Source organism: Dromiciops gliroides, chromosome 4 (assembly GCF_019393635.1).
Source record: "Dromiciops gliroides isolate mDroGli1 chromosome 4, mDroGli1.pri, whole genome shotgun sequence".
In the NCBI taxonomy this organism is placed as follows: Eukaryota; Metazoa; Chordata; class Mammalia; order Microbiotheria; family Microbiotheriidae; genus Dromiciops; species Dromiciops gliroides.
The window spans coordinates 307751870-307779706 of record NC_057864.1 but is presented as its reverse complement, the minus strand read 5'-3'; the positions used below and the strand labels follow the sequence as shown (position 1 = coordinate 307779706).

At 37.1% G+C, this 27837-nt stretch overlaps 1 protein-coding gene across 1 annotated transcript in view; it reads left to right on the top strand.

Moving 5' to 3' along the window:
* Positions 1–27837, top strand: part of CEP162 (centrosomal protein 162) — a 118803-nt gene that overhangs the window by 43576 nt on the left and 47390 nt on the right. The window contains exons 8-16 of the mRNA XM_043964663.1: positions 2452–2482; positions 2928–3041; positions 15312–15485; positions 16339–16420; positions 18780–19071; positions 20358–20631; positions 24281–24435; positions 24630–24857; positions 27253–27390. Coding sequence (XP_043820598.1) covers positions 2452–2482; positions 2928–3041; positions 15312–15485; positions 16339–16420; positions 18780–19071; positions 20358–20631; positions 24281–24435; positions 24630–24857; positions 27253–27390 — 1488 coding nt within the window. The remainder of the gene's footprint in view (positions 1–2451; positions 2483–2927; positions 3042–15311; positions 15486–16338; positions 16421–18779; positions 19072–20357; positions 20632–24280; positions 24436–24629; positions 24858–27252; positions 27391–27837) is intronic.

Genomic DNA, 27837 nt, shown 5'->3' with positions numbered 1-27837 from the left:
GCCTCTATTGAGTATTTGATAACTTGTAATCTTGCCTTTCAGTTTTAGAATGTTAACATATTCATGGGTGGCTAGGTGGTGCCATGGATAGAGCACGGGCCTTGGAGTCAAAAGGATCTGAATTCAAATCTCACTTCAGACACTTACTAACTGTGTAAGCCTGGGCAAGTCATTTAACCCCAGTTGCCTTAAACATCGGCCATCTCCAGTTGTCCTGATGTATATCTTGTCACTGGACCCAGATGGCTCTGGAGGAGACAGTAAGGTCCCTCACTTCACTTCACTTCAATTCAATTCAATTCACTCTAAGTCATGACACCCCAATATCATGGCCCTCTTTGAGAACAAAAGACAAACAACAGCAGACAAAATATTCGTATCCTTAGCTCCCCAAGTCAGTCCATGGTTATTATCCAGAAAACATCTTCAAAAACTTAGAATGAAGTTATTACTAAGTATCTGTGATTTCATTAGTATAAGAACTTCCTTGGTAGGAACTTTCTAGAAGGCAAATCTAACTTTTGGAGACTGAGTAGATAATTCCTGAGCAGGTATATGATATGATATGATATGATATTACTGGTAATAACTGTGAAAGGTAGACTTGCACCTAGGTCTTCCAGACTCTGGACCCTGTACCCTATCCAATGCCTCTTCAGATTCTAAAGTTCAGCTTCTGCAATTGAAAATGTAAATACAGTAGAAGATGGAAGGAAGGGAGGGGTGAGCATTGTTTTGACCTTACTCTCATCTGATTCTAACTCAAAGAGGGAATAACATCCACACTCAGTTGGGTATGGAAATCTAACCATAAAATAAATAAGAAAGCAATAAGAAAGAAGTTAAGAAGGTGAATAGAATTTTAGAAAAATTAAATATGATAGACCTCTGTAGAAAACTGAATGGGGATTAAAAAGCAATATACCTTTTTCTCACTGGTACATGGCACATACACAAAAATGGACTGTGAATTAGGGCATAAAAACCTCATAGTCAAATGCTAAAAGGCAGAAATAGTAAATGCATCCTTTTCAGATCATGATGCAATAAAAATTATGTATAATAAAAGACCATGGAAAGATAGACCAAAAATTAATTGGAAATTACATAATTTCATCCTAAAGAATGAATGGGACAAACAACAAATCCTAGAAACAATAAATTCATCAAAAAGAAAGACAATAATGACACAACATTCCAAAACATGGGATGCAGTTCTTAGGGGAAATGTTATATCTCTAAATACCTACATGAATAAGAGATCAATGAATTGGGCATGCAACTAAAAAAGCTAGAAAAAGAACAAATTTAAAATCCCCGATTAAATACCAAATTAGAAATTCTGAAAATCAAAGAGATTAATAAAATTGAAGGTAAGAAAACTATAGAATTAATAAGTAAAACTAAAAGCTTTTAGAATAGAAAAAATAATAATTTCACTATATCCTGGATTGGTCCCTCTACATCTCTAGTGTCCTCTTCAGTTTTGCATGTCAGATTCTTTTAGGAGAAACTAGCAGAGGAAGGTTCAAAATAAGGGTGATCACAATGATAAATTACTGCAAATTGTTTCCTTTGAAAAAGTTTGGGGAAAACCTGATTTGCTTACCTGGACTAGAGGAAAGGAAGAAATGATAGTTGTCAATTATTTGAAGGAATGTCATGGAGAAGAAGGAAACAGATTGGTTCTGTGTTACTCAGTAAATCAGATTATCATTGAGTAGGAAGGATAGAAAGAAATTTTGATACAACATAAGAAAGAACTTTTGTTTTATGATTTAGAGTGGAATGCTCTACCCCAGGAGATAGTGAATGCCTTTTCAGTGAAGGTAATGTCATGTCATCTATGCTGGAAGTAGGTGGGCTCTCTTACTCCATATTCTATGATACACAGATATGATATAACATCCTATTCCTTTTTCTTCAGTATGATAGAGTACTTAACTTTTGCAAACCAAGAGAAATGGATTCTAGTCCCAGCTTTAAACTAACTTATTGAATGACCCTGGACAAATGACTTCTTTACTTTGTGCTTTGGTTTCCTCATCTGAAAATGAGAGTATTGGACTAGATCTGAATTTCAGTGATTCCGCATACAAGCCTTATAATTATCCTGTCTCTTTAGTATGTAGCCTGCTGGTCTAACTAGAATACAACCATATTCAAATTGGGGTAACTATATTTTTAGATGTTTTTATTCCTTGGGTTCTATTCATTCCTGTTACATGTTACTAGTGTAGTTCATATTTTGAAGGGGAAAATATTGAAAGAAAATATTTTTAACTATCATAGCATTCCTGTGATAATTGGTACAAATTCATTTATATTCTAAGAAATAGAAAAAGGGTCTCCAACTTGTTCAGTGTTTGAATGTTAGTAATTTTATACTAGTTTTAAAATTTACATTTTTAATGTATAGTTTTAATTTATACTTTTTCTCTTTTAACTTAGAAAGAAGAGAAAACTGGCATGTTAGCTAATGGTGAGTAATTTTTATGTTCTAAGATTATAATTGGGCAACAAGATTGGTCTGCTTATCTCCCCATGGGCAGAACTACAAATAAAACATCCTAGAAAAACTAGTATCCTAATATAGGGAATGAGATTCTTCACATCTTATTAAAACTGTATTCCTTAAGCTAACTCAAATCTATCTTAATATAGTTTTAAAACAATTTCAAATTTATTATTTTCTTAATAGAAAGAAAAGAGGGGATCATTATTTTCCCCTCATTCCTAAAATGTAAATGTGTGCAGTAATGTCAGGTTTTTATATATAATATGTATATTTACTCTATCTAGCTATCACCTCTCAACATTTTCATTCTAGTTGATATATACAGAATATGTGACCCAAGTGATCATCTTATCTAGAGAACCACCAATTGCCCTCTTTATTCTCACTTTTCCCTCATATATTCTTTTAGTCGTACTCCTGGATTCATTAGATTCAATTGCTGAGGTTGAACTGGATTCTCAGGATAAAAGAACAATCAAATTACAAGCACAAGAAGTCACTGATAATGAAATGACCAGGACAGGTAAAGATGTTTTTAAAGTTGTCTGCTCTCTAAATATGCAGCTTTTTAAAAATTGTCATTTTATGATTGTAACTTCCCCTCTCTATAAAAATATTGTTATAACAACTTTTAACTTTCAGGATTTTTTTTTCTAAAAAAATCTATAGATTTAAGCATTTCAACCATTTAAGTTATATCTATGGTTTAATTGTGACACAGGATCCTAATATATATAATAATGGATGTTGCTTGAGTCATTAAAACTCTTGACATTAACTTGAGGTTGTTTTCTCTTTGTATGTCCTGGCTCTTCCACTAATTTTGTGTTTTAGGGAAGAGAAGTAGAATGATGCTTTTCTTCTTTATACTTCAGGATCATCAGATTTAGAACTCGAAGGCACCCTAGAGAATACTCAGTGAACATCCTAATTTTTTAGTTGAGAAAACTCGGTTCAGAGAAGTTAAATGACTTGTCCTAGGAGACATGTCCCAGTACTGCTGAAGATTACTATATCATGTCAGATCTAAAAGAATACAGACTCTGGTATTAAAGGACCTGGGTTCAGATTCTATTTACAAGCAAATGATAGCTTCCTGAGCCTTCATTTCCTAATTTTAAAAATGGAGAGTTTTTTACTTTGATCTTGGAGATACTTTCCATCTCCAAATCTGTAAGCTCTTGTGACCTGAAATATATGACTAATGAAATTTCTAGGACATATCGTGATAAGAATTAGAAAAACTCAGAAGTACATTCCTCAGACTCAGTAAAAGTTGGTTGATTGATGTAGAAACTGGAAAAAAATAATCAACAGTTTATATAAAGCTAGTACCTACTTCAGTTCTATGACTTAGGTGTTCTTGGATTGTAACTATTTTAATTATTCATTTAACCACCTATTTAATGGCAAGTTCTGTTAATGACAAAGGTTGTATTTAGAAACTGTAGCATTTAACAATATTCACACTTAGTCACAGTTCCATGGGAAATGGTATATATATGAGATATAATGAGAAGGAGGAATATACTCAATCACATAAACAACAAAATGAAGAACTCAGCATTTTTCTCAGTACTCACTAACTCTCAACTCCCCAAAAGAGAATTTATGCATCAGAAATAGAGCAATTACATATACCTCTGACAGCCAAGACACCAAGAAGCCTAACAAGGAAACATCAGAGTGTTAATCCCTTGCTTACTGAGTACCCCTCAGCCCACCAGCCCTAACTTTTGGTCAGGGTTCACAATCCTACCTATTGGCTTGTGCTCAAAGATCCACTCAGTAATTTCTCTGTTGCTGCTTCTGTCTCTGAAATGGCACAATCTGCCCCTTCCCTCACCTTACCATTCTGTGGCATCTAATTGAGACTAGGCTTAATCCCCCAGAAGACTCAGAGACAGAGACTGAGGTTGATAAAGTGAATCCCCCATTACTGAAATACTTGAGACAGATTTGATGTCCAGCTCCTGGGAGAAGAGAGGACACCTACCATCAAAAGGGAGTCAGAGGCAGCTAGGTGGCACAGTGGATAAAGCACTGGCCTTGGATTCAGGAGGACCTGAGTTCAAATCCAGCCTCAGACACTTGACACTTACTAGCTGTGTGACGCTGGGCAAGTCACTTAACCCCCATTACCCCACAAAAAGAAAAGAAAAGAAAAGAAAGAGCATTGAATTTTAGTTGGGAGCTGAAAAAAGGCAGGGAAGCCTGCAGGCAGAGATGAGGAAGAAGAGCCTTCCAGGCATGGGAAACACCTGGAGGAAATGCCCAGAGTTGGAAAATGAAGTGTCTTATTTATAGGAACAGCACGGAGATCAGTGCCACTGGACTGAAGAATAGTTGGACAGGGTGGATGTGGGGGTAATTAAGGTGTAAGAAGATTGGCAAGGTAGGAAGTACCTAGGTTAAGAAGAACTTTGAGAGTCAAGTAGAATTTTATATTTGATTTTGGAGGTGATTGGAAGCTACTGGAGTTAATTGAGTTGGGCAATTGGGTGGAGGGGTTGGGAAGCAGAAGAAGAGTAGGGAGGAGATAGGGTTAGATCTACACTTGAGGAAGATCAATTTGATACTTAAATGAAGGTTGGACAGGAATGGGAAGAGACCTGAGGCAAGGAAACTAGCAAGCTTTTGCCGTTGTCTATGCTAGAGGGCCTTCACCAGGGTGGTGGTAGGTTCAGATGAAAGAAGGGGGCAGACACAAGAGATAAAAACAACAGAACTTGACCACTGATTGGATATGAAGGATGAGAGAATGAGGAGTTTAAGGCGATACCTAGATTCTGAGCCTGGGTAATTGAAAAGGATAGTAGTATACTTAACAGCAATAGAGAAGTTAGAAAGGGGGGAGAGTTTGAGGGGGAAAGTCATTACTTCAGTTTTGGACTGAGCGCCAGTCTCTTCCTTCCTCCTCCCACTAGCCCGCGTCACTTCCTGACTCCTGGTCTTGCCCTCAAAGACCTTCCCTTCATGGGCAGAACTCCTCTACAGTAAGTATCCAGCAGGTGGCGTTATTCCAATCGTTACAGTCCCCCCTGTTGTTCCTCAAGAAACAAAATGTTTCCTTGACGGAACAGTAAAAACAATATGATAACTATTGCTAACTAATAATATGTGAACAACAATATAGAAAAGGAAGAGAGGAAAGTTTTGTCCAGAGGGGCGATTTTTTTTGTCCTCATGAACCGACGCTTTGACATTAGTCTTGCAAAGGGAGGGCCTCTGCAGAGAATACATGTTACAGATGGTGCATATTATAACAGAAAGAGAAAAAAACCAACAAAAAGAACAAATCAAAACTGTTCATTTAAAGTCTCTGAAAGTCTTTTCTCAGATGTCCTCTAGGTGTAGTCGTGGAATGGAAGTCTTTTCAGGGGTTGATGTGTGGATGCTGGTAATCAGCCAGGAAAATTTCCTACAAAATTGAGCTTAACACAACTTTAAAATAGCTTTGTCAATAATCAAATCAAACAATGAAAGTTCTCAAAAACATGTCTAAGGGAATTCAGAATCTTAGTTGTTACACATGAAACATATAATAAAACAAAATTTGAACCATTCTTTAAAATTATAATATTACTATAGTCCCCCCCTTATGGAGGGTAATTGAGAAGACAATTGCTGCGATATTAATTATTAAAAATAATTTTTTATCTTTGTTTCATCACTTTTTGCATCATCTGCCTAATTATCCTCATGCCATTATGAGAAATTAAAAAATCTAATATAATTGGTAACAGGTGTCAAGGCCAAATTCAACACTGTATTTATCATGACACCTGAGATAATTATGGGGGTTACCATAAAAGAACAGAGAAATGATGGGATATGAGCATTCCCACACTTGAGCAATATATACTGCCCATGCAGTATGCCAGGTCTAAAATAGGTGGATGGAATATATGTCCATGCCACCGAACATATTGGAGGAAACTGAGTCAGACTTAATCAGATACATGGGATTGAGATGTCCATGGCATCAGGCATATAGGAGGGAGCATAGAAGCCAGGTGTAGGAGCGAGATGGGTGGGATGAATACTTCCAGCCATCTGTACAATATTGTGGGGAAAAATAAAATAAAATATTAAACCAAGAGAATCCAACCTCAACATTTGTCAAAAGCCGTTCCCTCGGCCATACCTTGACTTCATGCATGTCTCCCCTCATGTGACAGTTCAGTGTCTGCTCTTGCATGTATTCCTCTTGTGATTGGATGGCATCTTGGCCAACTGGCATCTGATAACTCAGAATAAAGGCAATTAATGTCTTAAATGATAAGTTCCCATAATCCAAGTCTCATATGGATTTAAAAATTGAGGATAATAAATGATTGCAAAAAATGTGAATACATCTTGACTCAGAACACAATATATAATTATGCAACAATTTCAAATAATACCCCTTTTTTTAACTTAGTATACAATTACTTTTTTGAAAAATCTGAACATATTTAAATACAAGTTAAAGCACAACAGAATATCAAAGAAAACTTTTTTCTGAAAAAAGAAAACTTTTACAAATGTTCCCCTCTTTTTTTTTTTTTTTGGAATATGCTTATCAAAAATAATACTTCTAGAATCAATTTACACTTGCCATGGCAAACAATTTGCCAGGGAAATGCTTTAAAGAGTTTGATCAAATAATCAGTTGAGAAAAAATAACAAAAACAAACAACTCAGAATATGGGAGCACAATACTCCTAGAATTAACACTGTATTATGAAATCAAAACCATCTTGCAATTTTTTCAAAATTAGATAAATGAATAGAAGAAAATACACATGGAACAATAAAAGACAGTGAAATTCAAACTAAGGAAATCTAAATGAACATGAACTTAAAGAGTATTATAAAATATAAACTTGATCACATGACTAAAAAGCTTTTACAAATATTCTCCTTGTTTTAAAAACTAAGTATAAGACACAATCTCAAAAGCATGAAAATCTCTATGAAAATAAACCCATACCATTAATTTCAAAATGTATATATAATAGCATAGAAATCCTATGTAACCTCTGAACTGACATTAATACTGAGTGAATTCAGAACACTTTTGATTCCGATATCTAAAATCCCCAACACTCATATCAATACCTTGCTGCTTACTTCTACATTTCTCTAAAATATATACCCTTCCATGGCAAAAGAAGCAGAGTCTTGAACTATGTTGATGGTTGTCATTCTTATTCAGCTTAAGTTTTTCTTCTTTAACCCCTTTATATTGTCTGTCAGTCTTTTCACCATACAAATGCTTTATAAGATTACTAATTAAAGACAAAAGCAGGTTAGCAAAATTATGAACAAAACAAGCATATCTGGAATTTAAAGAGTTTTCTAAGATTGTCTCAAAAGCACAGCCAGGCCGGGAAGGGCTGAGCCTGAAGCTGCAAATGCAGGTAGAAAAAGTTGAGCATGCGCATCAGATACTTCCCAGGCAGGGGAAGCTATGGGCTTGGCCATGGGGGGAGTAGAGGGTGGGGTCTGGAGAGGAGGGGAGGGACCAGCACAATTTGAATCAGACTTGATTTTGAACTCAGGCCTGGATTCCTCTTCCCCCACTTTGCCTCCAGGTGCTAGGGGATTAAAAACTTCTAGAGGGTGGGTCATTGCCTCCAGGCATGCAAAATTAGAGCAACAATTAGTGTTAGAATTGGGAAAAGCTGCAGGAATCTCTTCAGGTTTCTCTGAAAAAGCATGGTTGGGAGAGGGAGAGATATTTCCTTGTGTGAGTAAGTTGCTGGCTCTTTTAACAAAAATAAAAAGAAAAATAGAAAATCCAGAAAAACAAAGCATTAACATGATCTTATCTCCCATTTGTCTGGTTAAACAGACTAAAATCAAAAATAGGGTAATTAGGGAGTTTAAAAGGTCCATTCGAAAAAATTTAAAGGAAAACTGTCCAGTCTCGCTCGCTCTTTCCTGAGGACGCTGGCGGAGAAGGGAGCTAGAAATGTGCTCTCCCTTTAATAGATAGGAATCTAGGCCTTTCTCTCTCTCTTTACCAAATTCTTATTCTCCTTAATAAATACTTAAAAACCTAACTCTTGCTAAAGCTTATAATTTATTGGCGACCACTCATTAGATATTTTAGACAGACTAGCTAGAATTTTAACCCTTAACAGTCAGAGGCTAGACATGAACTCAGGTCATCCTGGGTGAAAGGCCACCACTCTGTACTGCCTCCTCAGGTGTCTGCTTTTTCTCATTTTAAATTTTCCAGATCTCAAAAATGAGGACTTTAGAGTTGTTCTTTTGTTTGATTTTTATGTTTGTAACAAGAAAGTTTCTACTTTCTTGACCTGCTTATATGGTTAGGACCAAAAGCTTCACTTTGCATTCTAATGTTATATGAGGCTTAATTGCCTTTAAAATATATGATCCTAATATCATCTGATTTCATTCATTTCATTCTTCAATCTCTATTATAGTTTAGAAAAACATCTATTTTTTTCTGTCTAGTCTTTCTCTCTACAACAGGCTATTTATATCTCTTTCTGTCATCCTCCCTTCTCTGGAACTCCCATACCTGGAAACTTCTAAACATGGGAACATTCCAGGCTAGAAACTTCCAAATTCCTTGCTGATTTCAAGCTCTCTACCTGTGACCTCAGAGGTGGGACAACAATGAGATCTTCTTGGACAATACCTCTCTCCTCCCCTCCCTGCAATATAGCAATGCTCTTCTGATCCTGAAGCTGCCATGACCCCTGAAATCTCTTAGATGCTGTGAAACATGGACCCAGGAATCCACTCTTGACTCTCTCTACTTGCCATCTAATGAAGTCATCATGCCTGACACTCCTTAGTAACATCTCTGGTTGTATAACCTTCACTAGCTGTATCTCTTCCCAGTCCCACTTTTAAGAGTTTTGAAATTCTGCACCAAGGTGACAGTGGGCTAAACTAGTTTGAATGTATACCAGTGCTGACAGACCCAGTGTAAGGTCATTGAGCTGTAATTGTATTATATACTTCATTTGTTGTATACTTCCCTACCTTCTGTTCACTGGGGACCAGTCAAACCACAAGGCCTTCCCTTAAACATGCCAAATAAAAGGGTCTATTGCTTTGAACATTGACTCAGCCTATTAATTTTGCTTAACTCCTGTCAGCTGTGGACCCCTAGCAATTGGTTCAAATAGACCCAATATAATTAGGTTTAACTCTAAGGGAATTAACAGCCTTCAGTTAGAGGGATGACTTGAGTGCCCCAACAGTGAATGACACTGATAGATAACCAAGCCTGAAGTCCTAATATATGTTTGAAGTACCTCCCTTTGGGAAGCAGTTTGAATGACATCGCATACCCATTTATGGTTCTTTGTACACACAGTGAAAGAATGGGGTGGGGGGTGAATGTAAGATGAGAAAAGAACTATTTCCTTAAAAGTTGTATTTTTTTAAAGTTTTCTATCCCTCCTCTATAACTCTACTGTCAATTAAGTAGGTTATAACTGTGGTGCTACTACCCCAGAAGCAATACTTGAGTGATAAAATATGTTCCTAATTGTAATATTGTTTCCTGGACTAGATTGTTACTGTGTTAAGTTTAATTGTTCAGGTCTGTGTTTCTAGGTCTCTATACATGTTTCTTAACTTGGAAAGCCTGGGATCTAGTTCTTTTGATTATCCTTATTTGTGAAATAGTTGTATATTGATGGGCTAGTTACACTCATTGGGTATGAGCACCAATTGGGTTCCCCCGTGTATTCCCTGCTTTCAGGTTCCTTATGTATCTCCAGGTACTCTATATCACTTCCCTTTAAAAACACCAAATAAAAGAGACTATTGCTTTTAGTGTTGACTGACTCATTTTTTTGTGAAGCCCCTTTGGACCTACTAGTAGACTTCTTACCATTACATGGTTGTTTCACAGTGTCAGAATGCCTCAGAGCCAATATTTGAATGACCTGACTAGAGGTATGTATCTAGAGTCAAATCTGATCCTGAGCCTATATTATCAGACTTTTTTCTATCTATATCACCTCTTAAATGTTGCCTTAGGATAGGAGTTGCAGTAGTTTTTATATTTATTCGTTATTTTTAAGCATTGGTTAAGAGAGGTCTTTGTATAGTATTGAGAATTTAATCGCCCTAATGAGTATTGTCTTTCAAATTAATCACCTTGTTCAAAACACTCCTATGAAAAGAAACTATTTTCAAAGCCAATATACCAGTCATATAATATACCAATCTTACCTGTAACCACAGGACAGTTGTCCCTTGGCTCCCTGCCATTTTTGCCTTGCTTTCTTCTCCATTAATGGGGTTATAAAAAGGGAATGAGTCATCAGATTATAAAAAGGGAATAGGTCTACATCAGATCCCATCATTACAGTTCACATTTTATGATTCATATTCTACACAATTATCACAAGGTAATATTCTTACAGCACACATCTAACTTTGTCACTTCCTTACTCCAATGGCTCCCTATTGCTTCTAGGATCTAATACAAACTCCTCAGTTTGACACTTTAAAGACCTTTCACAATCTGGCTCCAACCTACCTTTCCAAACTTATTGCACATTATAGCCTTTCAGGTATCCCGTAGTCCAGCCAAACGAGCTTACTGTCTCTCTCTCATATACCATGCAATATTCCATCTCTAGTCGCCATGCCTCTGCACAGCTTGTCTGTCCCTCATGCCAAGAATTTCCTTTCTCTTCACTGTGCTTATTGTTTGTTGACTATAGAAAAAGAATTAAATTCAACAAAGCAAAACACTGGCTTCAGAGATTTTCTTTTTCCAACAAGGTATCTCCTTTATGGCTCAATCACAGAATATTCTTTGAAAGGTATAACTGAGAAGCAGGGTTCCATGACCGATTTTTAATATCAAGGAAGGAGTAAAGGAGGGAGACATCTGTTCACGTGTTTGTCATTACTGTGGTAGAAGATGTCCATTGCACAATTTCAGTGAAAAAGGGATTTCCTATAGAGGGTAAGGTCCTCCAGATACTTCTCTTTCTGGGTAACATGGTGATGATTGTGTCAGGCCCCAGAATACTGCAGAAGCCTCCTAAATGAGATTTATCATTACTCAAAAGAGTTAGGCCTAACTATTCTGATGGGGAAAAAAAAAACAATGAATGAAGAATGTCTGTTGTCCAAACTGGACTCTGCTTTGATGATAACCCATAGAGCTGGTATTTATCTTTGACAGACACTGGTTGAACAGTGAAATAGGTCCAAAACCTAAGAAGAGGAAAATAGCAAGCTGGATTGCATCTTAATTTTTAATTCCCATAAGTTCCTCCTTGAAATAAAGACCATTTTTTTAACATGAGGACCCCTCTGGCAAAGCTGTGAAATTGTCTTTGAAGAATTCAAAGTCACTGGTCATCCGCCAGTCAGTGGAGAGGCGTGTGATGGGCACAAGGATGCTACCATCCATTGTCACCAAAGAATTGCCCAGAAATGGTGTGAAGGCCATCATCAGAAAGCTGGATGGTTTGCAAAAGAGACTTCTCCACTCACACCTGGAAGCGCAGATACATTTCCCAAAATTGATATTTTATGTCCATTTTCTGGCTGCTTGATCTTCCTTAGTGAAGAATAAGGGTTTCCTTAACTTGTTCAAGGTCCCATCCTGCTCTAGATCTTTGATTTTATGATCCCTATGATAAGTATTACATGAATTACAAATATCTGGCTTAGGACAGTTTCTTCCCACTCCAGACTACTCTGGACAGCAGCTAGGCTGGCAAGGGCCAACAGTGCCATTTGTTGGTAATGATGGGGAACTGTGTAACCCCCCCAAATCTCTTCTCTGGTACCTACTTTTTCTCTCTCAACTCTGGAAGGCTGTATTTGTTTTATTTCTTCTACTCTCTGTCTTTCACTGCTTATACTCATTCCACCTCAGGCAGTGTCTCCCATGTACATATTTTTTTAGCCCTTCTCCTTACATCTTTCAACTCACATGCCACTAGGGAAAAAACAAAACAATCCTTTTATTTGTGAGTCAAGAATTACCTTTATTGTAGCTGATAAGAGTAGTGTTTATGATATACTAAAATCGAGAAATTTGTAAGTAAAATGGAACATACATACCTCCTAGCTTATTTTCTAAAAATAGCATTTTATTTCCCGCCCCTTCTCTTTTTCTTGGGCCTACAACATTCTCCTTCCTCTCCTCCACTTCTTGGAATTCCTGGCTCTAACCAAAGCTCACATCATCTGCTACCTTGCTGCATTCATTCTTTCTTGGATTCTGATTCCAGCATTCAACTGAAATGGTTCTCTTGGAAGTTAACAGGAACCTCTCATGGTGTTTTCTCAGCCTTTGCTCTCTGTAGCCCTTCACACCAATCACCCTCTCATCCTAGTCTTTCCTCTCTAGGTTTTCATGACTTTACTCTCTGCTGGTTCTTCTCCTCCTCACACTCTGCAGGGTGTGTCCACGAACTATGGGTGTCCCCCAAAGCTCTGTTCAGGGCCCTCTTTTCCCTTTGTACTGTTTTCTTTGGTGATCTTCTCAGTTTCCCTTGGTTTAACTATCATCTCTGTGCATAGAATTCCCAAATCTACATATATCAGGTCCTAAACTCTCCTGAGCTCCAGTCTGCATCACCATTTTCCTATTGGATGTCTTGAACTAGATACCCCATAGACATCTAAAACTCAAAATGTCCAAAAATAGGATTCATTATCTCTCCTTCCATATCCTCTCTTCTTCCATATTATTTTTGTTTTTTGTTTTTTTATAAATTAAAAGCTTTAGCACCAGTCTTTGGGCATTAAGCATTTGTTTGTTTGTTTATTTATTTATTTGTTTAGTGGGTCATTGGGGGTTAAGTGACTTACCCAAGGTCACACAGCTAGTAAACGTCAGGTATCTGAGGCCAGATTTGAACTCGGGTACTCCTGAATCCAGGGCCAGTGCTTTATCCACTGCGCCATCTAGTTGCCCCCATTCTTTATTATTATTGTTAAGGCATCAGCATCCTCCCAGTCATCAGGCTTGAAACCTTGGTGTCATACACAATTCCTCTCTAACCCTCATCTCACATAGCCAGTCTGTTGCAAAGTCTTGTCATTTCTATCTTTACGACATCTCTTGTGTAAGTTCTCTTTATTCACACAGCTGGCAATCTGATGTAGGGCCTACTCCCCACTTCACGTCTGTGCTATTGGAATAGCTTTCTGCTGGGCCTCCCTACCTCATGTCTCTCCCTACTCTAATCCATTCTCCACTCAACTATCAAATTGACCAGTCACAGGTCTGACACACATCACCTCCCTATTCCATAAATTCTAGTGGCTCTCTACTCCCCTTAAAGATCAAATGTCGAATCTTCTGTTTGGCTTTTAAAGTTATTAATAACCCGACCACTTCCTACCTTTCATGTCTTCTTACTTTTTACTCCCCTCTGTGTACTCCACAGTCCAGTTACAGTGGCCTTGTTCCTCATAAAGACACCACCTCTCCCTCCCCCCTCCCAGGGGCCTGACACCCTTGCTGTTCTCTCCTGTCCCCTTGGCTTAGAATGTTCTGTCTCCTCAGCTTTTAACTCCCAGCTTTCCTGGTTTCCTTCAAGCCTCAGAGCAAATCCCACCTTCTGCAGGAGGACTTTTCCTCCTCCCCCCACCTACACTTCCCTGCTACTGCCTTCCTCCCATGTACACTGTATATATCTTGTATCTACATCTTTTTGCATGTTTTCTTCCCCCATTAAAATGTGAGTGGATGGGGGCAGCTAGGTGGCACAGTGGATAGAGCACCGATCCTGTATTCAGGAGGACCTGAGTTCAAATCTGGACTCAGACACTTGACACTTACTAGCTGTGTGACCCTGAGCAAGTCACTTAACCCCCATTGCCCCACAAAGAACAAAAACAAAAACAAAACAAAATGTGAGTGGTAGGGACAATTAAAATTTGAGGGCAAGAACCACATTTTTCCTTTCTTTGTATGCCCAGTTGGGCCTAAGTGGAGCAGTGAATAGAGTGCCAGCCCTTCTTCTTGAGTTCAGATCTGGCCTCAGGCATTTAATACTACCTGGGTGACTATTTTGCCTCAATTCCTCATCTGTAAAATGGAGAAAGAAATGACAAACCAATATCTGTGCCAGGAAAACCTCAAATGGGATCATGAAAAGTCAGACACAGCTAAAACTGAATAACAATAGTATCCCCAGCACTTATCCTAGAGTCTAGCATGTAGTTAACCCTTAATAAATGCTTGTTGACTGACTACATGATCTCCCACCTATTAACACCCACCTCAATTACTTTTTACTTTGATGTACATATTTTGTATTTACACATCTCTGCTAATGTTGGTCCTCTCCCTTCCAATAGAATATAAGTTTATGGGGCAGCTAGGGGGCGCAGTGGATAAAGCACCGGCCTTGGATTCAGAAGGACCTGAGTTCAAATCCAGCCTCAGACACTTGACACTTACTAGCTGTGTAACTCTGGGCAAGTCACTTAACCCTCATCGAACTGCCAAAAAAAAAAAAAAAAAAAGAATATAAGCTTATTGGAGAGACTTAATTTTAAGTTTATATCACCAGTGTCTAGAAAATTTTAAAAGTGAATGCTCTCACATACTGTGACACATTTTGGATTTTTATTAGCACATTTTAAACTTAACAAATGCTTCTTGAATTGAATTGAAGGTAACATTCAGAAACTGCAGGAAGTTATCATCTACCCCCTTGAAGTAGACCTATATAAAACCTAATGATGTGTCTTTATAACCTCCCAACAGATATTGGGTAATGATATTCTGTAGTGATGTTGTAGTGAAATTATGTTAAAATTATGTTTCCATCAGGTATGTCTTATGGACAGAGCAACAGTGATCTGGAAGCACTGCATCAGGCCTATCATCATATTGATCAGTCTTTGGGAGACACAGATGAACCAAAAATTGAGAGCAGCAAGAGCTTAGTGCAGGATGTTCCTCAGGAAACAGAGTGCTCAAAAAACATCTCTACTCCCGAATCTGGTAAAATGTTAAACAGTGTGATGTGATTATTGCTTTATTTAGTAGAACAACCACCACCAATACAAGTGCTCTTGCTTATGCTCCTAAGATATGGAAATACAGCTTTTAGCAGTGAGAGCCCTTTGTTTTATGACATTTTAAGATGCTGTTTAATATAATTTACATATAATTCACTGTATTAATAGTAACACCAGTGTATTTTATTGTGTCTATCCTCTTATTTAAAGAATTAACTCAAAATCACCCATCAATAGGGTAAAATTCCAATTTCCTAAGATAAAGCTTGAACAGTAAGAAAATTTAAATGCTCAAAAAATGTTATTGATTCAATGAAATTATATTTTATATGTAATCTTAACCTAGGATATAGGGCAGCTAGGTGACACAATGAGTAGTGTGTTGGGCCTGGAGTCAGGAAGACTCATCATCTTGAGTTCAAATCTGGCCTCAAACACTTACTTAGCTGTATGACCCTAGGCAAGTCACTAAACCTTGTTTACCTCAGTTTCTTCATCTGTAAAATGAGATGCAGAAGGAAATTGGCAAACCACTCCAGGCTCTTTGCCAAGAAATCCACAAATGGGGTCACAAAGAATCAGACACGACTAAAAAATTACTTAACAACAAATCTATAGAGAGTCAGTATATATTTCAATCAGTACATAAAATTGGTTTTCATTTACAGTCAAAGGAAGCCTTGTTTGTGGTGTGGAAAGACATCTCTCTGGAGTTGAAGGATATTGTTTATATTATGTTGACAAACCGGGTTGAAGAAAATGTCATTTTGTTTCTAATTTTCTCTTAGAACTGGTTTTTATTTTTAGCAAATCATATAATTCTTTTATTCTCCTAGACCTGCATACTGTAGAGGAGTTGATGAAGCCCATTAGAATGGATTCATTACTTGGCAACTATTTTGTCGGGCAGCCTGTCAGGTAGCAGTTTCTTGGTATATGTTCTATTTTTTAAATAAAGGCCATGGACAATTTTAAAGCAGTTTACTCTGATCCAAAAATATTTCCATTTACTTATTATTGTTTTGTCCTAGCATTATCAAGTTCAAAGTCAGTTACATTTGTATGTGCTCTGATTTCCTGGGGTTGATCCTCACTGGATAAACATCTCAATGTCTCATAATTAGAATTTTGCTTAGTTATTAATTGCCTAAATCAGGTCAAGAATAAATACTACTAGATTTAATTGGAATACTCATAACAGGTCGGATTTATGACCAAATTTCTGAACATTTTCTCAATGTTTTCCCTATATTTTACATTGTGATTTTTCACTTCAGTGTCATATTGGGTTAAAGCATTTTGATATATAGAAATAATAATGGTTCAGAATCACAGTATGTTTTTTTAGGGTAGAATACTATTATATACTCTGATTATTTTTTTTTTTTTGGTAAAAAGTGTAATTTTGGTCAAATCAGTCAACAAGTGTTTGTTAAATTTCTGTTGTGTGCCCTGCACTAGGCTAGGCACACAGGAAACATGAACAAAGAACAAAACAATCCCTGTTTATGAGGAGCTTGCATTCTAAAGGAGGAGACAACAAGTGCATATAAAAATTTATGGAGCACAGAATTAATAATATTCACAAATATAAAATATGTAACATAAAGATAAAAATACAAACATAAACACAAAGTAGTTAAATACAAGGTGGTTTGGGAGGGAGGGTGTTAATAGTTGGAGGGGTCAATAAAGGCTTCAGGCAGCAGATGGTGCCTTGACTGCATGTTTTTGTTTTTGTTTTGTTTTGTTTTGTTTTGTTTTGGTGAGGCAATTGGGGTTAAGTGACTTGCCCAAGGTCACACAGCTAGTAAGTGTTAAGTGTCTGAGGCCCGGTTTGAACTCGGGTCCTCCTGAATCTAGGGTCGGTGCTCTATCCACTGCGCCACCTAGCTTCCCCTTGACTGCATGTTAATGGAAGAGAGCAACTCTTTAAGACCCAGAAAAGAAGAGAGTACATTCCATGCATGGGGAATTGGCCAGTGCAAAGGCACAGATTAAAAATATGGAATGTTATGAATGAGGACCAAAGAGACAGCCATTTTAACTGGATTTCAATGTGCAAAAGGAGATTAATGTCCAATGAGACTGGAAAAGGAGGCTTTAACCTGGTTGTCTAGGGCTTTAAAAGCTTTAAAAGAGGAACTTATATTCTATTCTTGAGGCAATAGGAAGCCACTGGAGTTGGTTAAGTAGGGGAGTGACACAGCCAGTTCTATACCTAAACGAAGTTGCTTTGGAAATGTGGTATAGAATGAATTGAGGTGGTGAGTGACTTGAGACAGAGGTTGCAATAATCTAAGCAAGAGGCCATAGAGGTCTAAACTAAAGTAATAGTTTTGTAAATAGAAAGAAGGAGCCAAATGTAAGAGATATAAAGGTAGGACTGGCAAGATCTGGTGTTATGTGGGGTGAGGAAGTGAGGGGTCAAGTATATTGCTGAGATTATGAACCAGGAACTGGAAAGAAAACAGAAATAGGGAACAGAAATAGGTATTAATGGGAAAGAGATAGTTCAATTTTAGACAATACTGAGTTTATATCCATGCCATTCAGCTTGAAATGTCCATTCAGCAATTACTGATACAGAATAAAGCTTAGGGAAGAAACTGGGACTACCTATGTGCATCTGGGAATCATCTACATAGAGATGATAGTTAAACCCATGGGAGCTAATGAGGTTACTGAGAAAGAAAACTATAGAGAAGAGAAGAGAGCCCAGGACCGGTCATTGTGGAATATTCAGTTAGAGACCATGATGTAAATAATGAATTAATAAAGGAGGAGACTAAGAAGGAGCAAATAAACACTAAGTGAATAGACACTAAGAAGGAGTGAATAGGAGGTGAACCAGGAGAGTAATGTCACAACAAAATAAATCATAATTTCATGTTCTTATTAGATAAAACTATTTCTACTTGAATCCCATGTTGACTTGGAAGAAAGGAAACTGAATGGTATGGATGTAGGATATGTGTATATTTCCTTACATAAAAATAATAATAAATCTTTTTAGCTTTGGTCATTATTAAAAAGATACAAGTAAAAATATGCCTTTATACTGTAATGCCTTGTATGTAGCTAATGGGCTAAAAGATGTTTATTGAATGAAAGAATAAAAAGAGTGAATGAATAAAAACAATTACATGATAGTATCTAAGTGCCTACATTAAAATAAATATTTAGAAGTAGTAAAGTTAAAAGACTTGAGTTAAATTTTGGAAGGGTTAGTAAAATAACATTTGTAAAGTCAGATGTTCTTTGCATCTTTTTATAGCACGAAAAAACTGGTTGATAGTAAGACAACTGAATTTGTTAGCCCTCTACCTCTTAAGAAACAACCTTCTGCAGTGTCTCAGGAGCAGCAGCAGCAGCAGCAGCATTTGGACCAGTTTTTTGAAAAGAATGAGGATATTTTTTTGCAAAAGAATACAAACAAAATTAGTGAAAGTAGTTTTCCAAGAGTGACTCCTACTGAAGAACATACAGATAAAATGCAACTTGATGTCTTAAGGAAAAAATTATCCCAAGATTCTTCACCCTTGCTTCATGATAGTAAAATTAACCAAGTAAGTATTATTTCAGAACATTAAAATTTTTGATTAGATAAATTATAGATATTGCCAAGTAATACATTTGACATGTCAGCTGAATTAATTGAAATATATGTTGTTTTGTAAAGAACACTGATTGTATAGCTGTGTGACCCTAGGCAAGTCACTTAACCCTCATTGCCCCACAATCAATCAATCAATCAATAAATGGATGGATGGATAAATAAATGAATGAGTAAATATTTTTTTAATTTAAAAAAGAACACTGGTTGTGGAGTCAGAACAACTGGGTTTGCATCTCAGCTGTGCTGCTGATTTTCTGTGTGATCTATGTGATATTAGACAAGTCATATAACACCTCTAGTTTTAAACCAGTTCCCTAATCAGCAAAATGAATATTTCAGTTTGAATACCTTCTGAGGTTCTTTCCACTTCCAAAATCATCTGATCCTGTGTATCTTGATTTAAAGATGTAAAGAATCACCAATCTTTACTTGTAATAAGTCATGAATTTGTTAGAAAATAAGCTTGTTGAGTTGAACAATAGGACCCTTATATTAAAGGTTAGCAGAGTCTTCTAATCCATAGTATGGGTATGGCATTTATGTGCCAAAAATGTATGGATTACTGGAGAAAACTGGACATAGAATTTGACTGGTAAGCCAAATTAGATTTAATAATCATTCTTATTCTATATTTGTAAAACCAAAACACTATTTTTGCTTATATTTTGCATCTTTTATGCTATGGATACCCATTTAGATTTTATAAAATATGAAAAACTATGTTCCCATTGTTGTTTATTCACTCCCATTAAATATATGAAAAGGGCATTTTATAGGTGTATCAATGAATAGGCTAGACAGAGGAGTAAAGATGTTTAGTTGGATTAAAAATAAGTCTGGGGGCAGCTAGGCGGCGCAGTGGATAAAGCATCTGCCCTGGATTCAGGAAGACCTGAGTTCAAATGTGGCCTAAAGACACTTGACGCTTACTAGCTGTGTGACCCTGGTCAAGTCACTTAACCCCAATTGCCTCACCAAAAAAAAAAAAAAAAAGTGATGTTTGTTTCGAAAGACTAAGTTGCTCACTTTGTAGATATGGGTATGAATGTTAAGGATTCAGTAAGGTACATAGAGAGCCCTTTCTTGAGCTTCCCAGGTCCTCTTATCTTCAAAATGCATCTTTTAATGATCACTGTGATTTAGCCATGTTTTTACTTCATTTACTTCATTTACTCCTGTGGTTAAATACAAAATACTTAAGTAATATATGTTCCTCTAAATTCTTATTCTGTACAGGCCATCAGACATCAGTTACCTCAGCTGCGTTCCGGAGAGAATATCAGTCCAATTATCAATAAACAGGCAACATCCAAGAAGACAAGAAGTACACCTCCTTTACTTAAGAGAAAATCACAGAGTGGTCCCTACGCATCTGTGAGAAGCTCAGGATATGGAAAGTCGTATTCACCATTAAAAGCTTTTTCTGCTGTTGAAAAGAAAACATCAAAGGACATTTCAAAAAAGGAAAATTCAAAATCCAAATCCCCTCCATATAAGATCAGGCAAAAAGGTGATTGGTTATGAAACTTTAATAATTTGTACTTAGAAACGTCTTTCCCAGCTCAAAGTATATAAAACTACACCCTTTCAATATAGTTCATGTTTCTTAGAAATAAAACAACCGAGGCAGCTAGGTGGCACAATGGATAGAGCACCAGCCCTGTGTCAGGAGTACCTGAGTTCAAATCCGGCCTCAGACACTTAACACTTAATAGCTGTGTGACCCTGGGCAAGTCACTTAGCCCCCATTGCCCCGCAAAAAAAAAAGAAAAAGAAAAAGAAAAAAGAAATAAAACAACCAGTGAGCACTTATTAAATGTCTGCTATGTGCCAGAGACTGTACAATTCACTATAGACACTAAGACAAAAATGAAACAGTCCTTGCCCACAAAGGGCTTACAGGAGAGCTCTATCAGGAGAGACAATATATACATAAACAAGTACATAATACATGGTAGTTTGGGATGGAGAAGGTAATGGAAACTAGGCATCAGGAAGGCTTCTAGTGGATAAAGCACTGGCCCTGGATTCAGGAGTACCTGAGTTCAAATACGGCCTCAGACACTTGACACTTACTAGCTGTATGACCTTGGGCAAGTCACTTAACCTTCATTGCCCACCAAAAAAAAAAAAAGCTTACCAGAGGAGTTTATATTTATCCTGAAAGCAAATATGGAGCCACTAGCCTTTATTGAATCCCAGAGTAACATGGTCCTGTTAAGGTTAAAATTCTAGAATTCTAGCTATACTGTCTAAAATATCCAATTAGTGGTCACCAATAAATTATAAGCTTTAGCAAGAGTTAGACTTTTAAGCATTTATTAAGGAGAATAAGAATTTGGTAAAGAGAGAGAGAAAAGGCCAAGATTCATCTATCTATTAAAGGGAGAGAGCATTCCTCGCTCTGCTCCCCGCCAGAGTCCACAGGAAAGAGAGCGAGTCAGAGCGCCAGGCTCCCCCTTCTTCCTCCCACTAGCAAACATCACTTCCTGACGCCAAAGAAAAGACTCATGGTCTTGCCCTTAGGTACCTTCACCTCATGGCTGAACTTTTCTACAGTAAGTCTCCAGCAGGTGGCATCATTTCAATCGTTTCAGTCAGATCCTTCTGGGATTTCTGTGGGAATACTTTGAGAGGCCTGTAGAAGGGGAGTGGGGGTGGGGCAGGAATTGAGACAGGGAAACCAATTGCTGGAAGCCATTGAAGTAGTCTAGATGACAGGGGATAAGGGCCTAAACCAATGTGATGGCTGTATTGATGAAGAGGAGTCAGATATGAAAGATATTGTGAAAGTAGAAACAAAATTTGTTAACTGATTAGACATGTAGTAAGTGACAGTGAGGAGTCAAGGTTGTACTGAGGTTAGGAGCCTGCATTACTAGAAAGATGATGGTGCCCTCAACAGAAATAGGGAAGCTCTGCAGAGTGAAGAGGTAGAAAAAAGAATTCTCATTTTGATATAGTGAGTTCAGATACTTGATAGCTGTGTGACCCTGGACAAGGCATTGGTCCTCTGTTTGCCTCACTTTCCTCATTCTGCCCCTACCTCTGGGGCTTGCTGAGCAAATCAAATCAGGTAATATTGTAAAGGGTTTTGCTCAGTGCCTGGCCCAAAGTAGGCAGTTGACAAATAGCTTATTCCTTTCCCCACCCTTCCCTTCCATTGCTTACCAGTTCTTTTCTTGAAGAAAGTATTCATGACATATAGGTGTGAGGTTGCAGTTTATTTGACAAGATTTGGACTTCTCTCATTTAATTTATGCCGATCTATGATTGTCCAATATGTTTTTCATTGTCCTCCTCTATTTCCATCTTTGCATTGAGAAGAACCAGAGCTTCATAACATATGTTCATTTAATTTCGAAAGTCTCATTGAGGTCCTCATTGAATTTCTCTACTTTTCATCTTCTCCAAGAGAGGCTGGTACATAAACTAAAATTATTTTCATGGGTTGTTTTTTTGTAAGTTCTTTTCGTGAGCCCAGCAGTATGAGATAACCAAATATCCCATGTTTCTTGTTGCCTTTGGCGACATACTAAAACTAATTTGGCCAAATTCTCAAGGAGAACAGCCTATGAGCCAGATTTGTATTTAATTGAAACTGCCTTCTAGTTTTGTTTATAAAATAATATTTAAACTGATATGATTCAGTTCATCTAATAGTAATGGTAGTAGTAATAATTAGCCTTTATTTAGCACAGTTATCCCTTCCATATTGCCACTTTCCACATCATGGTTTCAATAAATTGCAGGTCAGCATATAAAAATAAATGGGAATTTGGGGAGAGCTTTGCAGAAGCCGCAAATGACACACAGCCTCTGAACAAATACTTAACCCAAATTTTGTAAAAAGATACTGTAAACACCCCATAAAAGAAAAAGAAAAAAAATCAGACATCTTCTCTAATACAAAGGGAGGGCCAAAACACTGTATGTGATTTTCCAGGTGGTGGAGGCCCTGCATCCCTAACCCCTGTGTTGTGGAAGGGATAACTGTACTTTAAAATTTGAAAAGTACTTTAGATATTTTTTCTCATTTAATCCTTACAACAACCCTGTGAAGTAAGTACTGTTTTCATTCCCGTTTTACAGATAAGAAAACTAAAGCATAGAGAAAGTAGCTTACCTTAAGTTATACAGCTAGCAATTTTTTTTTCCAGGGCAATGAGGGGTAAGTGACTTGCCCAGGGTCACACAACTAGTTAAGTGTCAAGTGTCTAAGGCCAGATTTGAACTCAGGTCCTCCTGAATCCAGGGCCAGTGCTTTATCCACTGCGCCACCTAGCTGCCCCTTTATAGCTAGTAAATTAGGCAGGATTTGAACTCGGGATTTCCTGAATCCTAATCCAGCATTCTGTCCCCTGCACCATTTAGCTAACTAGTAAGTCCACTTCTTCATCATTGGACAAATATCTTATATTTATTGTACCAATGACCAAGTTAAAGTGTGTGATTCCAGGTACTCTCTGCTATCTTGTCCAGTATTCTCTCATTGCCACTAGAGAATGGGGAATTGCACAATACTGAGGGTAATTTTGCATTTTTCCTTGTTTCATGGGTTGTCATGGCCAAAGAATTTATCACCAAGTGGCCACCCTTCTGGCAATAAGCTTCTTGTACTTTAGGAAAGATGGTACCACAAAAGAAGCCCCAGTCTACTTTTGGAACAACACCTGAAGCCTTTCCAGCAAGACTGAACTTTCCTAGCACACCATTTGTGAACCAGGGTCACCTCCACTGCATGATGAGGCATTGGGGCAAGAACTGATTGAGATCTATGTATATATTAATTGTTTAATCTGCCCTCACTCTCCACAGTCCACATGAATATCCTGTTTTGTTTAGTGTTTTAGTTTTGTTTTTTTTTTAATGTTCAAATGAAATCATATCCTTTGAAGCCACTTATTTCAAGAAAATTAGTTCAATCTGTGGAGAGAATTAGAATCTATTCAAGCATCAGAGATTTTGAAATAAGGATCCTGTCCCCCTAAAAAGTTAAGTATACATGACATCAGTGCTTAAAGTATTAACCTGTGTCACCAGGTTCATTTTACTTGTATCAAAGTCTTATTAATTTACAGTGGGAGGATATTTATCCCTGGTTCCTTATATTTGGTAACAATGTGACTAAGTACTTTTTTTTCTTTTGCAAAATTTAGGAAATTTATTTGCAACACAAATAATAAGACCTGGAACTGCAAGTAAAGAAGTGACCAAGACCAAAAGTTGCCTAACCACTCCTAATAAATCACTTGCTTATGACCCTCAGCGTCAAGTTCTTCCAGAAGTAGACTCCCAATTACTGTGTCAGGATGTAAGTCATGTCACTTTCACATTCTTAAAAAACTATTAACATAGAGTAAATGCCAAGCATGACTAAGTAATAATTATTATTTGGCATTTGTTTTAAAGTGGAAAATTATTCATTGTGTTGTTTTATGCTCATTATTTGCATTTAAACCATTTATGTAAATCTACCCTAATAAAATTATTTCTTCCGCCAAGTAGGATTCCATCTTATGCCCTGTGGGAAACCAAGAGAAAGAACTGTATTGGCTAAAAAGAGTTCAAGAGGCAGAGCAAAAGTGGAGTGGAGCTCAAGCCGTAATTGAACAAATTAAAACTGCCTTCTCAGAGAAAGAGAAAGAACTTGAAAATAAGATGGAAGAAATAAAGAAACAACAGGAAAAAGAACTTTTTAGAGTCAATCAAGATAATTATATACTTCAAGCCAAGGTATTATAGCTATTGGCCTACTTTTTTCCCTATCAGTTACTCAGTGTACTCCCTTTTAAGTCTATCCTTGTCCTTTTCTGATTAGTATTGCTTGATATAGTAAGTTTTCCACATAAAACTTGGACAGAGGGGCGGCTAGGTGGCGCAGTGGATAAAGCACCGGCCCTGGAGTCAGGAGTACCTGAGTTCAAATCTGGCCTCAGACACTTAACACTTACTAGCTGTGTGACCCTGGGCAAGTCACTTAACCCCAATTGCCTCACTTAAAAAAAAAAAAAAACTTGGACAGATACCCTAAAAAATTTCTCCCCTTAATTGGATAAACTCTGATGGTATCCTACTTGTTGGTATTAGGATCAACCCTCACTAAGTAGGAAACATCATTTCTATCTCCTTTATGATTTTTTCTCAAGTCTAACAAATCAATCTGATTAATTTTGTTATTCCACAATTCAGTGGAATTGGTAACCACATGAGGTAAGGAGCCCAAAGTACCTTAGGCCCTAAAAATCAGTTATTTATTTAGTCAAAAGCATTTCATTAGTGAATTTACACAGTAAGGACTCTTCATTCAGGCCAGTGATAGTGCATTTTAATTTGGATTGCCAGAGTAATCCCACATAATTGGAGTGAAGTTTAGGAAAGGTTTCATGGTAATTCTCTATATAGTCTGAATAATATTAACATAAGATTAACTAATTTTTCTCCTATCTTCTATAAAATCTTAATTTTTTCTGTGCCCATTTTCATTTTAAAAACTTTGTATAGCAAGTACAAAAGTTATTCAAAGAAATACTGTGAATCTAATATTTAATAACAAATATTTAATATGTATATAGATATACACACATGTATATCTATACAGAGATATATTTCTGCTTCCCAGTTACATAAACTCTGGTCACCCTTGGTATAAAATGTGTCTTACAGAAAGGTAACAGTAGATAAGCCACTAGACTTGCAATCAGGGAGACTTGAGTTAAAATCTAGCCTCAGAAATTGTCTAGTGTGACCCTAGGCAAGTCACTTAAACTCTATGCATTAGTCTCCTCATCTGTAAAATGGGAGCAATAATGGCACCTACATTGCAGAGTTGTTGTGATAACACATGCAAGGTACTTTGCAAACCTTAAAATGCTCCTTAAATGTGAGCTACCTTCTATAACCCTAAAAAAACAGAGTATTAGAAGTGCCAGAAATGTGTAAGGTTGTTATTCTGTAAGGTTGCTATCTAGCTACACTGTCTAAAATCTAATGAGTGGTCGCCACTAAATTATAAGCTTTAGCAAGAGTTTAGACTTTTAAGCATTTATTACAGAGAATAAGAATTTACTGAAGAGAAGAGAGAAAGAGGCCTAGATTCCGACATCTATCTCAGGGAGCCAGCGTCTCCCGCTCTGCTCCCCGAGGTCCTCGTGGAAGAGAGTGAGAGAGCCAGCCTTGCACCCTCTTCATCCCACAAGCCTCCTCTGAAACTGGGAACATCCCATCCACACGCACACACATCTCCAAGCTAATTGGCTGGTAACTTTGATAGATAGTACCCACAAGCAAACGTCACTTCCTGACACCAAGGAACTGACCTCCCAACCACATGGCTTGCCCTCAGACGCCTTCTCCTCATGGCGGAGCTTTCCTACGGTAACTTTCCAGCAGGTGGCGTCCCTCCAATTGCTACAAATGCTTTGGTATAACACTGTCTTATCAGTTACATGGTTTAATGACCCAGACACCAAGTATTATGTTGTCAGAATTTTGTTTTTTATTGTTGTTCAGTAATTTTTCTGTCATATTGGACTATTCCTGACCCCATTTGATGTTTTCTTGGCAAAGATACTGGATCAGTTTGCCATTTTCTTTCTCCAGCTCATTTTACTGATGAGGAAACTGAGGCAAACAGAGGTGAGTGACTTGGCCAGGGTCATAAAGTTAGTACATAGCTGAGGCTGGATTTGAACTCAGGTCTTTCTGACTCCAGGCCCAGTGCTCTATCCACTACACTACCTAACTGCTTTTTGCTAGACATCATTACAAAGCTTTCTGACCAAATTGTAGCCGAGTGCCTTAAATCCAGTAGATGCCTAATACATATTTATTGATTGGATCAGTGAATAAATGCTCTTCAAAAAAGAAGACATACAAGTTAAGGGAGAACTAAGATAAAAAGAGCTTCCATACAAGAAAATATGTAACATTTTAGAGTTAATTTCATAAAGTGACTTAAGAGCACTGTGTTATTGTTTTCATTATAGCAAAACCCCAAAGTGATAGGATAATACAAATAATGTAAAGGCCAGTGCAAGGATGCTGTATTTTTTCTCCATTTCCATTTCTCTTTTCCCCTTTCATCATCTCCCCCAAGTATAACAGGTTTTGTGTTTTGTTTTTTTCAAAGTTGAATAGCTTTGAAGAGATGAACAAAAAATTAAAATGGTTTAATGCTGGAGAAACTGGTCCCATCTCTGAAGAGAAATTAAAGCAAATCCAGAAAGAAATCCAAGAACAGGAGACCCTTCTTCAAGGATATCAGCAAGTATGGTAATTCTTATAATGGTGGTTTTCTCTTCTCATCTTTTGTTAAAATGAAGTATCTTAAAATATCTGTTACTTTGCAAAAGTGTGAATAGCCTCAATGGCTCTAGCATACATCATTATTAAATATTTCTTAGAAACTGTTGTGGGAAGGAGACCTTTTACTTTTCTAAAGTACTTTTAAAGTGTGAGTGAGATTTTCCCCGTCCCTTAGTTATAAGAGATTTACTATAGTTTTAAGTGATTTAATTAAAATAATAATCAATATATTAATAAAAAATAATTGTGATTCATATAGATTGTATAAGGTTAGAAGGTCAAGTCCTTTTTCCATATTTCTCAATTTTCCTATGACATAGTGGATCTTGTGATATCTGCCTTAGGAAATGTCACAGGGTCTGTAGGTGGTCAGTAATACTGTTCACGCCGCTTTACACTGGCCTACCAA